General features: G+C 43.8%; 1 protein-coding gene across 1 annotated transcript in view; it reads left to right on the top strand.

The window, feature by feature from the left end:
- LOC121433917 (constitutive coactivator of PPAR-gamma-like protein 1) overlaps positions 1-16,190 on the top strand; it is an 86,514-nt gene that overhangs the window by 49,305 nt on the left and 21,019 nt on the right. Inside the window, exons 8-11 of the mRNA XM_041632590.1 lie at positions 19-106; positions 2,115-2,342; positions 4,771-4,945; positions 15,804-16,053. Coding sequence (XP_041488524.1) covers positions 19-106; positions 2,115-2,342; positions 4,771-4,945; positions 15,804-16,053 — 741 coding nt within the window. The remainder of the gene's footprint in view (positions 1-18; positions 107-2,114; positions 2,343-4,770; positions 4,946-15,803; positions 16,054-16,190) is intronic.

Raw genomic sequence — 16,190 nt, 5'->3', positions numbered from 1 at the left:
CTGTTCTTTTCTGTTTAGCCACATCGGCGGGAACAAGATTACCTGGGAGAAGACAGGAAGCCATGCCGAGCCACTGACACGAGGAGACCCAGGAGACCAAGTGAAGGTATAGAGCCCACACCTTCTGTTGCTTAGTTTCTGATTGCACATGTGCACTGGTCCCCAAGTTAAAGGAAAATCCTTTTTGAAGTGTGTGGTGAGCCACATGTTTTCCAGAGGGCTCAGGAAGGGAAGGAATTGTTTAAACTGCCCCAGTCTGCTTGCTTGGGAAGCATGGCACCTAGACCACCCCTTCCTCTCCAGGACATGGTACCTGAGCCTTCCTGTGTCTCTTTTTAAGGGACTGTGTGAAGACTGAGAAAGCACCTGGAGTGTGTTTGTTAAAAGTAGAGAAGTAGCTGGGTGTGGTGGAGCTGTCTTTAATCCCAGCCCTGGGGAGGCAGAGGTAGGTGGATCTGTGAGTTCCAGGCCAGCCAGGGTTAGACAGTGAAACATTGTCTCAAAAAAGTAGGAGTAAACTGAATTCTATTTTTCCCATACCTACTTTTGTTTGCTAGTAGTGACCTCTGGGAATACTTTTTGATTTGCAAGATTATGTCTGCCACCTGTGGTTCCTGAGGAAGAGCAAAACTCCTGCTTCAAAAGGGTTAGGCAAGATTATCTGGGTACCAGAAATTCCTTTAAAACGCTGAGTCAACTAATAATGGTGAATTAGTTAGAAATAAGGAGCAGAAATACTTCATGAGGAGGTATTGTTCATGAAAGAGTCTAGCAAAATACTCTGTATCATGTATTCCTACAGAAGAGGGAAAGCATAGAAAGCCCATATGGATTTTTACTGGTTCTTCTGAGACCAAATCTGGCACTTATGTATTAAAGGGTAAAATTAGCACTCAATTACATATCCTTGTAATTAAGACATTTATTACAAAACAGAAAAACATACATTTTTTAAAAATATTTATTTATTTATTATGTATACAATATTCTGTCTGTATGCCTGAAAGCCAGAAGAGGGTGCCAGACCTCTTTACAGATGGTTGTGAGCCACCATGTGGTTGCTGGGAATTGAACTCAGGACCTTTGGAAGAGCAGGCAATGCTCTTAACCACTGAGCCATCTCTCCAGCCCCATACATGTTTTAAGGTGACACCAAATCAAGCAATAAGCAGTTCTTATTTCCAGCATTCTGTTCAAGGAAAAAAAAAAGTTTATTGTACAAATAATAATTACTCTTGGGCAGTTTTTCAGACAATTCAGAGTATGCCAGGGTACCTGCCTCTGTCTCTCTTCTCCCTGGCACCCTGCCTGGCACTGGTACCATCCTAAGTTAACCCATCGTGGTTCGGCTTTACGGCCCGTGCCCGCAGTGTGTAAACGTTGTTAACAGAATGAGCACTTTCCACCTAGGACTACATTATCATTTGTGGCCTTTATAGGTCTGAGTCATTGTTTTTTTTTTTTTTTTTTTTTTTTTTTGGGATTACATTGGTTTAGAGAGAGGATTTGTGGTGTCCTGCGTTGTTGCTGTTAATATTCTATTTTACTTTTGCCTCCATATAATTACATAGGAGCTTTTTTCATGACTAGAGAAAATTTTAGATGGAAATTTTGCCTTGTCAGACCTGGTATGAATTCAGTTTTTTGAGTTACTGATTATAGAACAGTGGTCAAATGCATAGTCTCTCTGAGTGCTGGTTGCCTAGTGAGTAAAATATTAGCAAGATCTTAAGGACAACAGAAGCACAGAGAGCCAGAAACACATAGTGATGATCAGAGAGCTGGAAACTCCGTGCAGGGAGCCAGGGTCGGGAGAGCTGTGGCTGCTTGCTGAGATGAGTATTCCAGTCCCCACACTACAGGAGGCAATGTGTGCTGGCCTCCTTGGCACAGTGTGTGTTGGTGGCATTTTTCTGCATAAGGCAGTCTGAAGAGAGAAAGATGAGTGTGTTTCCTGGCCAACCTGCCTTTCAGTTGGCACTGGCTCTGACCACTCCAGGCAGGGGTCATCTCTGTGCTCTCTGTGGATTTTAGGTGGACAAGGGCCTTGTATATTTGAGGTAATGAGAACGGGACATGAACTCTTTCCTCTACTTCTGCCCTTTGCTCTGTAGGCAGAAGGTTCATCCACTGCCTCTTCGGGAAGCCAGCTAGCTGAAGTCAAAGGGAGCCATATGGGCACTGTCCAGCCAATCCCGTGCCTCCTGTCGATGCCCACCCGGAACCACATGGACATTACCACACCTCCTTTGCCCCCCGTTGCACCTGAGGTGCTGAGAGTGGCTGAGCACAGGCACAAGAAGGGACTGATGTACCCCTACATCTTCCATGTCCTGACGAAGGTATTATCCATGGGCCTTGGAGTAGCTTCAAGTATTGCATAACCTTTTTAACTTTTGTAAACCTTTTTATTGTTTTTCTAAAGTAGTTTCTGTTTCTAAATTTTCTAAAAGATGAAAATTTGTACCTCTAAATGCAATTTAAAAGCAAGTTACTTTCCTCTTCAATTTAATACAAGTTTTTTTTGAAACTAGTGAAATAATGAAACATTATGTTGTTTTGTGGCTCATAATTTTTTTTCTTAGTAAAAGTAAAGAATTTTTTACACCATATTTATGTTGTAATATCACGTTAATCATAATGTCATAAGTGATATCTCACTTCTTTATTATTTGTCCTTAGGCAATAACAGCTCTCCTTTTGAATGGCTTATTGTAATTAATGCATTTGACTTTGTTCTTCTCCTTCACTGACTGCAGTTTTAATGATAGCACCCAAATGCAATACAGGATTTTGTTAAAATGTACATATTTAGAAATCATTTTTATAGTGTCATAATTTACCTTATTAGTGCCTTACCAAATGTGTAGCAAAATATATGCATATAGTTTGCATTGTTTTTTAATCTTATGTCTCAGTGTATCTCTGTGTACCTAAATTTTCTCAGTGATTTATGGTCTTCGTGTTGGCAAAAGTCACTTCAGTGACAAATTTGTCATAAAGAATTGGTTTATTATTATCACATTATCAACATGTTTTCTTCATTACATGGGCCCTGCCCCCTCACCCCCACCCCCTTCCTCTATTTTCTGCAGTCCGTTTGTGGCTTGTTTTAAAATGGAGTCCGTAAATGCAAAAGACTCCTTCTTATTTCACAGTTCGCATGAGGTGGACTGTTGACCACCTAACTCATCCAAACACAGAGAACATTTAGCTAATGCTATTAACTCTTAATTCATTTACTTTTTAGTTGTCACTGCCTCCAAGTCTCGTCTTACTGTTTAATATGCGTGCATGAATAGCAGTGGTCAGATTGTGCTCTTAAGACAAACATTTTAGAGAACCACCCAAAATTATGAAAATGCAAGTTTTGTTATGGTATAGTTAAGTGTCCAAAATTTTAAAAGACGTCTTTCAAAGGAATATGTATAGAGATGACGCTCTTTCCTTGTGAGACTGTTTGAGATGTAAGAGGCACCGGGCCACCGTCTGCATCTGTGCTGCCAGCCTTGATGCTTGGGCAGTTGGGTAGGTCCATGGAAGAGTGCAGATGGTACTTATAGCTTTTTTCTGTTCTTACAAACTTCTGGGGAAGATTGACAGAGTGTCCAGGGTTGGGAACAGTAAACTCAACTGTCTTTTCTTAATTTAAAAATGCTACTTTGGATATTTCAATATAGGGGACAGTTTAGACTAAAATGCATACTATTTCTTGTGAGCTGAATAGCCATGGTATGCAATTGTCAAGGCTGAGACATTTGCAGTCATGTGATGCTTCGTAGTAATGTTGATAATCGCTACAAGAGGAACCTTCCTTAAATGAATATAGTAGAGTATGTTTAACCCCTGGGTAGCAAAGAGGAAGTGCTGAGGATAAGGGCAAAAGTGATTTTGAAATTAAATTTGTGTGAAAGAGTAGATATACAAGATCGTTATTAAGAGAACTTACAAGTCATGTTTAATAGGCATTGAAGGTCATGTGTGTGTTTTGTTACAAATAAACATAAATAAAATCCCTTGAATATTTTGATGTATTGGGATGCCATGCAATAGAAGTTTGGTAACAGCCTTAGCTGCTGCACACGACAGTTGTTTGTCTCTTGGTGGCATGTTCTTGAGTCAGATGTAGGTCTTGCCATGTTGGGACCTGAGCTGGGGATGGAATGCTTTCATTTTCTGTCCTATCAGCTGTCTGTGGCCTCGACCATGGTGAAGCAATTGGTAAGCACTTACTGCACTGGGAAGGAACCGAGGACATGTTTAAAAAAGAGTTCTCTTAGGGAGATCATTTTTAACATGTGGTAACATTTTATGGAAAAGCTTGGTAAAATATGACTTTCATTTCAGAATACTGCATTCCTTGGATTGTGTTCAGGTCATTGAAAATTACAAATTTTATTACATCTGACCATCTTGATCCATGAATAAAAGTTGTAGATTCTTCATGCTTTCTTCTGTATTTGTTGTCTGGCGTTGTCTGTGTAGAATGTTTAAAAGACTTTGGCTCATCTATGTGGTTTTGGTTTGTTCTTGGTTTTTGGGTTAAAGATAAAGTAATATAGGATTAATTTAGAGTCTCTGGACATACATTTGGACCACAGACTGCCAGTGAATTCTCCTAAACATCTCACTGTAGGCAAGTTGTAAAGCCATTGACTTGGAATAGAATAGCTATGTCATTAATGGAGATGATGCAGTATATTGCTGTGAGTTTCTTGTAAATTCAACATGAAAAATGTGCAATATTATTCTGCTTTCTTCCATGCAAAGGGTGAAATCAAAATTGCTGTTTCTATTGAAGATGAAGCCAACAAAGACCTGCCTCCGGCCGCCCTGCTCTATAGGCCAGTTCGTCAGTATGTTTACGGAGTCCTGTTTAGTTTGGCAGAAAGCAGAAAGAAAACTGAGAGACTTGCTTTTAGAAAGAACAGACTTCCACCAGAATGTATGTACTGTAACAATCCATTGTTTGTTTCCCTCGGTACCTCGTAATCTCTTGTGCATTTTCTAAAGCCTTAGAAGAATCATGGCTGAGTTGCCTGACACCCTCCTTGTGTAGGAGGTGGGCTGTTCTTGGGGCGGTAGGCCAGGGTAGAACCCTCAGAACAGTAGGAGAAGCCATACTTGGTACTGTTTTAGTGATTATGTTTATTTGGTAAAAGAATAAAACAGCAGGTTTCCGTGTTAAACTTGAAATTTCTCTGAAAACATCTTGAATGGCCATCAATCTCTGTAATTAGCGTGTTTTATACCCAAGATGCATATGTGTCTGGTCTGTGCTCTTGAGGCACAGATCCGTGCTCTCCAGCCCTTCAGAATTATGGAAAGCAGGTCTCATAAGGCTCTACCACTGTAGTGGACTTCTCAGGACTACCACGGTTTACCTGGGTATGACTGCTTGAGCTCATCAACTTAAATGAGGAGAGGGGCACTGGAAAGGACTGTTAGGAATGCTGGTCAAAGTCCAAGTCCAAAGCTTTGTCCTTTGTGAGGCCTGGCTCATGTTTTGGGGAAAGCCACCTTTTCTTTCCAACATTTTTATTTGCTAATTTAAGAATGCAAAACCCACTGTATGGGCTGGGTAGAGGTAGCGCACTCCTTTAATCCCAGCACTTGGGGGACAGAGACAGGCGGATCTCTAAGTTCAAGGACATCCTGGTCTACAAAGTGGGTTCCAGGATAGCCAGGGCTACACCGAGAAACCCTGTTTTGGGAAAACAAAAACAAAAAACAGTAAAACAAGATTCACTATGTGCTAGGAAGTACAGAATGATCTTTAAAACATGAAGTCTAAAATCAGAATGTTGTGAATTCATAAATTCCTGGACTATTCTCTCAAGCAAGGATCTTTGGTTGTAACTCTGACTGTGGTGAGCAAATGTTAGCCTCACTAGGTGGTGATGTATAGCTGTCACTTCCTGACTAACTAGTTCTGAGCATGGGAACTTTAAGCTCAATCTACAGAATCTGGCCTAAGTTCACAGGCTGCCCTCCTGCCTCAGCCTCCTGAGGTCTGGGATGATAGGTTATGCACCAAAACACCTGATTTAAATTCAGTAGATTCTTAAATTTTTCTTTTGTTGTTCTTGTGCCAAAGTTATGATCAGTAATATTTTTAAAGTGCTTTCTTAAACCTTTCTTGTAGCTGGCGGATGTGATGCCAGCCCTTCTACTCTCTACCCTTATGTGCCAAAAGGCTAGGGTCTGTGTGCAGCCCTTTGTCATCAGCTCCAAAGGTCTGGATTGCTTTCTCAGTAGATGTTCTTTTGTTTATTTGCTTATGTTTTTAAAAACAAGGCTACTCTTTGAAGAGTTTCCAGTAATCATTATGCCATCCCAGAAAACTGGTGTAACTGACTTCTTCCCCTTACTGTCATGTGTGCTGCCATGCCAGAGGCACTCAGGGAGAAATGTTGACCTCTTATGCCCTGCTGCATGTCTGCAGGCAGCAAGGACAAGTTTTTGCAGAGCTGATGTGCAAAGTACATGAGAATGGGGGTGTTAGTGCCACACAAGCCTTTTCCTTAGAGATGCCTATCTATCTGCCTCTAACCTTGCTCCAAGCAGTCTTGGAAACCCCATGGCATGAGCCATCAAGGAAAAAAAGATTGGGTAAGAAAATATGAAGTGACTCATGCAGGTACCTCAGATGTGCAGGCTGCTGGCCTATTTGAGAGAGAAAGGAACATGGGAGAATGTACACGGATGGAGGTGGCAAACTATTCCTAATATCTTCTCTTCAGACACAACTAAGATGGCAGAAAGGCCCTGACTTAGGACATGACTGAGGCTGCCTTTTCCCTTCTTCCTTTACGAAGATGGAAAATTAAATACTTTGACGTTTTTCCCTACTAGGAAGGATCTCTAGAGAGTAGAGACGGAAGTGTAAATGTGGAGCCAGTGTTCATGGAACGGATAGGAGGAGCTGGGAATGGCAAGGTGTCTGGGCTTGGTTTGGGAAAAGGAACCAAGAACCAGTTTGCCAAAGAGTAGGCCCAGCCAGGTAGGCCTTGGAGCGAAGGGCCTTTCTCACACAGCAGTGAGACAGCCTCTTGTCAGCTGTGCCCCTGTCCTTAGGTGGCAGGTGTTTGAGATCAGTTGCATAAGCATGTTTCATTGCTGCTGAGTGTGTGACTTCTGCAGAAGTGTCTGACAGGTGAATGATTGCCGTGTGGTAGTGGTGCGTGTGTCTTTAATTCCAGCAAAGGCAGAGGTACACAGGGCTACACAGAGAAACCTCGTCTTAAAAAAAAAAAGAGAGAATGAATGAATGATACCAATGCATGGTTAAGATTTATTGAGGTGAATATACGAGTCTTTTAGTCTATTAGGAAATTAAAATCCCTGGGTAAGAGAGCGTATAATTACTGAGGTTCTTTGAAGGCTCAGTAGTGGGGCACCCCCTCCTCATGTTTGTGCTCTTTGTTTTTAACCTTTGTGTAGGAGTAAGAGGGTCGGTCCTTCAAGGTTTGGGGTCAGTGCTGCTGCTGTGTAGAAAGTTATGATGTGGGATAGCTGTGTGTATCCTACCAAGTCAGATGAGGCCTGCGTATGGTAAAGAAAGGGTCTCTGCAATTAGCTAATGAAACCTCTAGAATTTCAGATGTTTGGAGAAATGTATTATTTCTGTGCAAACATAAATAGACTTTCTGAGTGGAAATGATAGTTACTTTGATCTTTAGGGTTTAATATTGAAGGATTTTTTTAGTATTATAAATATGAGGTGAGTTTTTTATGAGCCACCAGTTTGGAATCTAGACTTCTATGGGGAACTCATAAAATGGAAAAGATTTCATATTTTCATCTGTCAGTTAATTCACAGGAGAAGAGAGGGGAAGAGGGTAGGTGGACAAATCTTATTTTTAAAGATTTATTTATTTTTATGTTCATTGGTGCTTTGCCTACGATATATGGCTGTGTGAGGAGGCCAGCTCTCCTGGAATTGGAGTTATAGACAGCCATAAGCTGCCATGTGGTTGCTGGGAATTGAACCAGGATTCTCTCTGGAAGAGCAGCCAGTGCTCCTAACTGCTGAGCCATCTCTCCAGCCTCTCCCCAAAAGCTCTAATTGCATTTTTTTTTTAAAAAACAAGTCTTTAAAAAAATATTTTTATAGGCCCAGTGTGGTGACACCTATCTATAATCCTAGCACTTGGGCAGAAGTAGGAAGAGTCCTCAAGTATGCAGCCAACCTGGCCTATCTAAGTTTTAGACCAACTAGTAGTATATAGTGAAGCCCTTTCTCTAAAACCCAAAGTAAAAGAAAACACTGTCTATGGCAGCAATTCCTTCCCACCAAAGAGTAGTCTAATTGGATTCCCAGGCCTCAACAGAGACATTTTTGTCCTTATCACCTGAACACTTTGAGTCTGAATCTTCTTGTTCAAACTGCATGAGAACTTAGTGTGTGCCTGGCTGGCACAGTCTCCCACTGTGCTTGGAAGTGTCTCTTTTACAGCCTGTCTGTTAAGTTTCACTCAACTGAGTACCGACTCTGCCCTGAGCATCAGCTGGGACTTCATTATCTGTAATAGCTAATTGCTGGCTGTATATTTTAGTGTCTGGTGACTGCTGCCACTTCCCAGGGCTCTGAAGGAGCCAGGACAGTAAGGCATTGTGCTGTCAGGAAGCACCTAGCAAGGCTACTCAGGAGTGCTTATTTGCTTATGTAGTGAAACCATGACTGCGTTTCAGTCTTGTTGGCATGACACTCTAACTTGTTTCCACTCATGAATGACCTGTGGGGTACATGATATTACTGATAAGTGGAAGGAGAGCCATATCACAGAAAGTGTCCCATAAGAGCAAGTCCTTGTAGCATGGTTCTTTCCATGGTACGACCCTTGTGGGTGGACTCCAGCTGGTGCAATGTACCCTCAGGAATGTACAGGGATAAATTCCTGTCAGTGGTCACCATGACAATAAAAATTTGCAAATGGCCTTAGTAGCAGAGAGAACTATCCAAAGTATATAAATAAATCCTATGCCTTATTTAAAACGTTCTCATTAGATTTAGAACTATACCCATATACCTATTTATAAATATAGTCCCGTGATTAAGGCATGCAGACATGTTCATAATTTATTCTTAGTCTTTGAGTGTTTTGCTTAAGGTTCACTTACCTAAAATTAACTTAAACTGGGATAATCAGTCACTTTATACATCTCAGCCTTGACTTGAGTGTGACTGAGTGGAAGAACACTTGCCTAGCATGTGTGAGGCCCTGAGTTTAATCCTAGCACTGCAAAAAATGAAGATGAAAGAAGAAAAAAATCACACCAGCCTTTTAAAAGTCATTGCTTTGTCCTGTTAGTTTCTTCCTGTTTGTTTCCATTTATGCCTCAACTCTGTAATGTAGCTTTTAAGAAATTGACCAGAAAGCAAGCCAGTGAAATGTTCACAGGTAAGGAAGCTTGAAGTCTGATTCCTGGAGTCCACACAGTGGAAGGAGAGAATTGATGCCTGAGAGTTGTTCTCTGACCATTACGTGTTTGGATGAATGGGATGGACAGATAGATGGGGACGGACGGGGACACACACACACACAATTGTCTCCTGAAGGTTTGCTCTCTGACCATTACTTGTTTGGATGGGGACACACACAACACACTTTTTAAAATTTAAAAACAAAAAGAGAAATTCTCCAGGGAGGTCTGGGGTTGTAACCCAAAAGTGGTGCATTCATCGAGTTTGGGGTGACTTAGTTCATTCTTTAACAAACTTAAGAACCTTTGCTGATTGCAAGTTTTTCAATGAGCTTCTGTTCCCTGTTGGTGGAAGAAGTTAAAGAAAGTGTTCTTTTATGTAGACAGTAACCCGTGTGTGTGTGTGTGTGTGTGTGTGTGTCCTCCGCACTGAGGATAGACACAGTGCCCCTGTGGAGCCTGTTTCTGTTGCCTAAGTAGCAGCAGGAACTGAGTCATAAAGTGGGGCTTCCTTAGTAAATTCCTGGCCAGCCTGGGCTATATAATGAGACCTTGACTCAAATAAGACAGAGCAGAAACCACATTCCATTTTATACAATTGACCATTGATTTCTTCTTCATGTTTCCTGAAATATGAAATCTTCCCTAATATCTCCAAATGACATAAAGGAACTAGGCTTATTAAAGGATAAATGTGGAGGCAGGGACAGTGTAGCTTAGCAGTAGTGATAGAACACTTGCCCAATGTGCCCAAACCCAGGTTTCAGCCCCAGAACTACCAAGCAGAAAGGAAAAAAAGAAAGATTCTGGAGGAGGATGTGGGGACATTAAGTGCATACCTGTAATCCTAGTATCCAGGAGGTTAAATGCTGGGGCCGGAAAACATGAAAATATTTTGATACATTTCAGAATTAGAGATAGTTTTTGTGTCCATCTAGTTTTATTTGTTTTGTTTTTACTGAGAAAGAATCCTGCTGTGTAGCCCAAGCTGGCCTTGAACTTAATCATTTTCCTGCCTCAGCCCCAAGTATGAGATTATAGGCCTGCGTGCCCCATCACCCAGTCATTCCCGTGGCTTCTGTGAAGGCTGTTTACAGATCCCTCTGAGTCTCTTTATTCCGTACTGCTTTCTAGTGCTAGCCCACAGATTTAGATTAACCAGCACATGACCAGCACCACCACCAGTCTGTGGTATGACTCTTTTGAATTGATTCTTATTTCCTAGTCCTTGACTTTTTGAGTTTCTAAAATGCCAGGTGCTGCATACCCAAGGAGAAGAAATGGGCAGCACTCGTCTACTTGTCTTTGCTAGTGTGCCTGCCGGTGTGCTGTAGCCCACTGAGCATCTTCTCTCTGTGGGTAGTGCCAGCTCCAGAAATCAGTTTGAAGAAAAGTCTCTTAGTTTCTACCCCCGTGAGGATTGTGGCGGTGCTCAGAGGAAGGAGCTAGAGTGCCCTGCTCCTCTCTGCCTTCCACTCACTGGTCCTGGGCAGCATCCATGAGGAGGAAAGAACAGATGTCATAGTGTCCAGTTTTTCTTTCTGTCCTGAGCTGAAGTTGTTTACATCAAGTCCCCTGGGCAGCTTCTCCCCAGGGCACATGCGCATATGCACAGGTCACAAGTTTAGGAAACTGCTCCTTTTGTTGCTTCTTTCTCTCCCTTGTAAAGGTGGTGTGGCATGCTGCCCCTGCCCCTGAAATGGTACTTCTGTGACATTACCAGCCAGTAGAAACTCCTGTATGAAATGAACCGTGCTTACTGTTCTTGGCTTGGTGGTAGATGCCCAAAGTCTTTAGGTGTTGCATAGTCGGCATGATATAAGGACATGATTAATGTCTGATGGCAAACACTGGATTTTTATTGACAGCTTGAGTAGGGCAGTGTTTTATGGCCCCAAATTGTATTTGAGGGTATGCTTTCTGTAAGGTAAGTGTATTATAATTGAGCTTCTAATCCCATAAACACTTGGTGTCCTAGAACTGGTTTGTGCTAAGGTAAAGCATGGGTTTAGAGTAGGAAAGATGACATTAATGTCTGTTGAGATGACAGATGATAGTTCTTCAGCTGCGTGGTCTCTTGGGTACTGTCCCTCTGTCATGAAAGAACAGCATGAGCATGATTTCCTGCACGGTCCTGCCTCTAAGCCACACTCCAGGCCAGACAGTGCCACCCTGGCGGCCCTGCTCCTGCCTCTAAGCCACACTCCAGGCCAGACAGTGCCACCCTGGCGACCCTGCTCCTGCCTCTAAGCCACACTCCAGGCCAGACAGTGCCACCCTGGCGACCCTGCTCCTACCTCTAAGCCACACTCCAGGCCAGACAGTGCCACCCTGGCGACCCTGCTCCTACCTCTAAGCCACACTCCAGGCCAGACAGTGCCACCCTGGCGACCCTGCTCCTACCTCTAAGCCACACTCCAGGCCAGACAGTGCCACCCTGGCGACCCTGCTCCTACCTCTAAGCCACATCCAGGCCAGACAGTGCCACCCTGGCGACCCTGCTCCTGCCTCTAATCCACACTCCAGGCCAGACAGTGCCACCCTGGCGACCCTGCTCCTGCCTCTAATCCACACTCCAGGCCAGACAGTGCCACCCTGGCGACCCTGCTCCTACCTCTAAGCCACATCCAGGCCAGACAGTGCCACCCTGGCGACCCTGCTCCTACCTCTAAGCCACACTCCAGGCCAGACAGTGCCACCCTGGCGACCCTGCTCCTGCCTCTAAGCCACACTCCAGGCCAGACAGTGCCACCCTGGCGACCCTGCTCCTGCCTCTAATCCACACTCCAGGCCAGACAGTGCCACCCTGGCAGCCCTGCTCCTACCTCTAATCCACATCCAGGCCAGACAGTGCCACCCTGGCGACCCTGCTCCTACCTCTAATCCACACTCCAGGCCAGACAGTGCCACCCTGGCGACCCTGCTCCTACCTCTAAGCCACATCCAGGCCAGACAGTGCCACCCTGGCGACCCTGCTCCTACCTCTAATCCACACTCCAGGCCAGACAGTGCCACCCTGGCGACCCTGCTCCTGCCTCTAAGCCACATCCAGGCCAGACAGTGCCACCCTGGCGACCCTGCTCCTGCCTCTAATCCACACTCCAGGCCAGACAGTGCCACCCTGGCGACCCTGCTCCTACCTCTAATCCACATCCAGGCCAGACAGTGCCACCCTGGCGACCCTGCTCCTACCTCTAAGCCACATCCAGGCCAGACAGTGCCACCCTGGCAGCCCTGCTCCTGCCTCTAAGCCACACTCCAGGCCAGACAGTGCCACCCTGGCGACCCTGCTCCTGCCTCTAAGCCACACTCCAGGCCAGACAGTGCCACCCTGGCGACCCTGCTCCTACCTCTAAGCCACACTCCAGGCCAGACAGTGCCACCTTGGCGACCCTGCTCCTGTCACTCTCTTTAATCTGCTATTTTAAGTGAATTTATGAAGAGAGGTAGATGTAGGAGTAGTAGTGGGTAAATTTCCTAAAAATACGTTGTATGTAATTCTCAAAAGAATAATAAAAGGTTATGTTAAAATTTACAAATTTAATTCTAATCAATTAATGTAAGTATAATCATAAATTGAACAAATATTATAAGCTATGATATACAGTTTTCCCTTCATGATGAGAATCCTAGGTGTATTTTATGTTAAAAATTGTTGCATAGCAGGGTTTCAGCCCTTTTTCTTAGCCCTGGAATCAGGCCAGGACTGAAAAGCAAAGGCATACGCAACTGCACTTGTTGCCACAACTGTCTTTTGTCCCACCTCTGCCTCCCATATTCAGTACCTACTAGATGTGTTTAGTGATTGGCCAGCAATTGCACAGCTATTGAGTTGTGATGTACTCAAAAGGTCTCCAAATACTAAATCGTTTAAAAACAGCTGAGCATCTGGGGAAAATAAAAGAAATGCTGAGCACTGCGGCCTTTTGTATGTTTATTACACCTGTTAAGTTTGAACTGTGCTTATCATTAGCATTACAGGTGGACGACCAAATACTTAGTGCTATGGGGGTGCATAAGCCTCACCCATCCTTTCTGCAGCTGTACCCATGGGATCCCCAAAGTATAGGGTCCATAATAAAGCATTAGATGAGGCAAATTCAGGACACTCCTTGCCCTCCAAGCACTAGGGCAGAAAGCCGTTGGTTCTGAGGTTGGAGGAACTGTTTCTTTGGGCACCAAGCAGGCAGTGCCTAGAATGCATAGACAACCCCGTCGAATAAATTGCTTGTTACTAAGACATGTACCTACTGAGATCTGGTCCCCAAAACAAATAAAACACAGTGTGTGCTAAAAAACGATTAAAGATGGTCTAAAAACAGCTGAGGGAAAGGGAGAGAATATGGCAAAGATAGGTGAATTAGAATGCCTCTCTTGTGAAAACCCCGAAAGACTAAACACAGGAGATCTGTCTTTTATGATGCACTGGAATGCATACTGTGAGCAGGGTGTGTTTGTGGATTTTGTGTGGTGTGTGTATGGATGGGGGGCTGAGTGGGAGAAGAGAGTGCACACGAATGAACAAATGAACATGGTCACAGGAATTAGGCCAGAAGCTCAGTTTGAAAGGCCCTTGCCTGTCTTTTCCTCTCAGTACTGGGTATCCTTTGTGGTGGACACGGGGGAGGAGACAGGGAGAGGAGTGGACTTCTAGGATGGCTGTTTGTGGGGGTGGAGGTACATGTTCTGGTACTGGCACAGCTGGGGAAGCTTCTGGAAGCCAAGCTGTGCTGGAGCTCAGTGGGAACCAGGTGGGATATGGTGCTGCCTTAGATTGTGCGTCCACGGACAGGTCCTACTTGCTGATGGCAGTTTTACTGGTTCTCTTGACTCCTAAAATACTCAATAAAAACAAAAAGTATATGTTGATATATACACGAGTGTCCGTTCTGAGTTGTTAAACTGTTATTTTAAGTTGTCTCAGCTGTCCTCACACTATTCAGTATTAGATATTCTTAAATGTGTTAATACTTATATTTCCATCTAAGAATCCAAGAAATGTGAATGAAGGAATTTGCCTCATGACAGCAGTACTTGTTGTAAAAGGGAAATTTTCAATGACTGTCTGCACTTGTATTCCTGCTTGACCCGCTGGCCTGCATACCGCGGGGTGGGGGGGTGGGGGGGATGCCTGGAACTCTCACTAAAAGTGTGCCTCTGACATTCCCTGTATGTGACACTGTTATGTGTTGTCATTGAAATGTGTTAAAGCATATTTTTTTTTCTGTTACTGATATATTGTGTCTCCCAGTACCTAATCCTTGGCAGTTTTCATTATATTTGAAGAGATTATTATATCACCCAACTATATTTAGAGTGGAACTGGAGTTCAGCCAGTTACTTGAGTGATTCTCCCACCATTTTGGAGTCTTGTGAATCTCCACAGCTTAGGTATTTCATTAGGGAAAATGAATCTTGGTAAAGGTCATTTGGATAGGCTATTCTTAGCCCCATCCTGGTTTTCATGCCAGATGGAGTCTTGCGTACAGGCCTGCTCTGTTTCTGTTTTTCGCTGCTTATTGCTTGTGAAACACACACCCAGATCTCATCATCAGATTGTTATCTCAGTGGAGCTGAGGATTTACAGCTTCCAACTGCAGGTTGGATTGTCTTTCTTTTGCCACTCTTGTAGCTTTCCCTTGATGTCTTTGAAGACTGTGGACTATGCCATGTTTCTGTGTGTGTAAGAATGGACTCCAGCAGGGATGAAACCCTGGATGTGAGGTTATAATCTGTTACGTGTATGTAGAACAATTTGCCTCTTTCAAAATGAAAGTTTGGAGAATTTTGTACAGTCCTAAGCCCTGCTGAAGATAATTGCTATATTCTGCTACCGTCTGGGATTTGGAAGTTGGAATGTTACTTCTACATGGTCATACTGGCTACCTTGTAGTGCTTACTACCTGTTCAAATAGGAAATCCTTAAGTAAAGCTGTTACAAAATGTAAATGGCTTCTCTAGTCTGACTTGTGGAAGTATTTCTAGAGAAAAAGAGAGTGTATAATTTGGGTTAAAATGTTGACATAACAGAGAATCCCATATTTCTGTATATTATACCCATTGATAGCATTAAAATTCTTAATAGATTTAAAGTAGCAACAAGTCTAACATCTGTGATATATACATTCAGCAAGTGAAGAAATCAAGTCTTGATCTGTCTGGGAAGTTTATGTGTGGCCTGACTGAAGATCTTAAGTGAGCTGTTAATCACATAATAGAGGGTCAGACAGATACAGGCCCTATGCTTAGAAGCTTGCTAAGGAAAGAATGCCTCATTCTCTGTGAGGGAGGCCCGGTGCTAGAGCAGGTTGTTTTTGTGCAGGCTGGAGGGCCAATGAGCAAGCTGTAATGAGCCTCTTTGTGTTTTTTCTCTACAGTCTCACCAGTGATCATTAAGGAATGGGCAGCTTACAAGGGGAAGTCTCCTCAGACCCCGGAACTAGTGGAAGCTCTGGCCTTCCGGGAGTGGACCTGCCCCAACCTGAAGAGGCTTTGGCTGGGCAAGGCGGTGGAAGACAAGAACCGCCGGATGAGGGCCTTCCTGGCCTGCATGAGGTCTGATACCCCAGCCATGCTCAACCCCGCCAATGTGCCCACTCACCTCATGGTGCTCTGCTGCGTCTTACGGTGCGTGACCACTCATGGGATTAGGAGTGATGGAGGGCAGGGCAGTCACCATGTTCAAAGTCTTCTAGAATAACAAGCTTACTGTGTAGGAATTGTGCTTTCTGTTGAGATTTGTCTTAGATCTGTGTATGTATAAT

Source organism: Microtus oregoni, unplaced genomic scaffold (assembly GCF_018167655.1).
Source record: "Microtus oregoni isolate MIOR12 unplaced genomic scaffold, Mior012 000042F_ref0000377, whole genome shotgun sequence".
In the NCBI taxonomy this organism is placed as follows: Eukaryota; Metazoa; Chordata; class Mammalia; order Rodentia; family Cricetidae; genus Microtus; species Microtus oregoni.
Note: the sequence above shows the minus strand (reverse complement) of the source record. Positions and strands in the feature narration are given on the sequence as shown.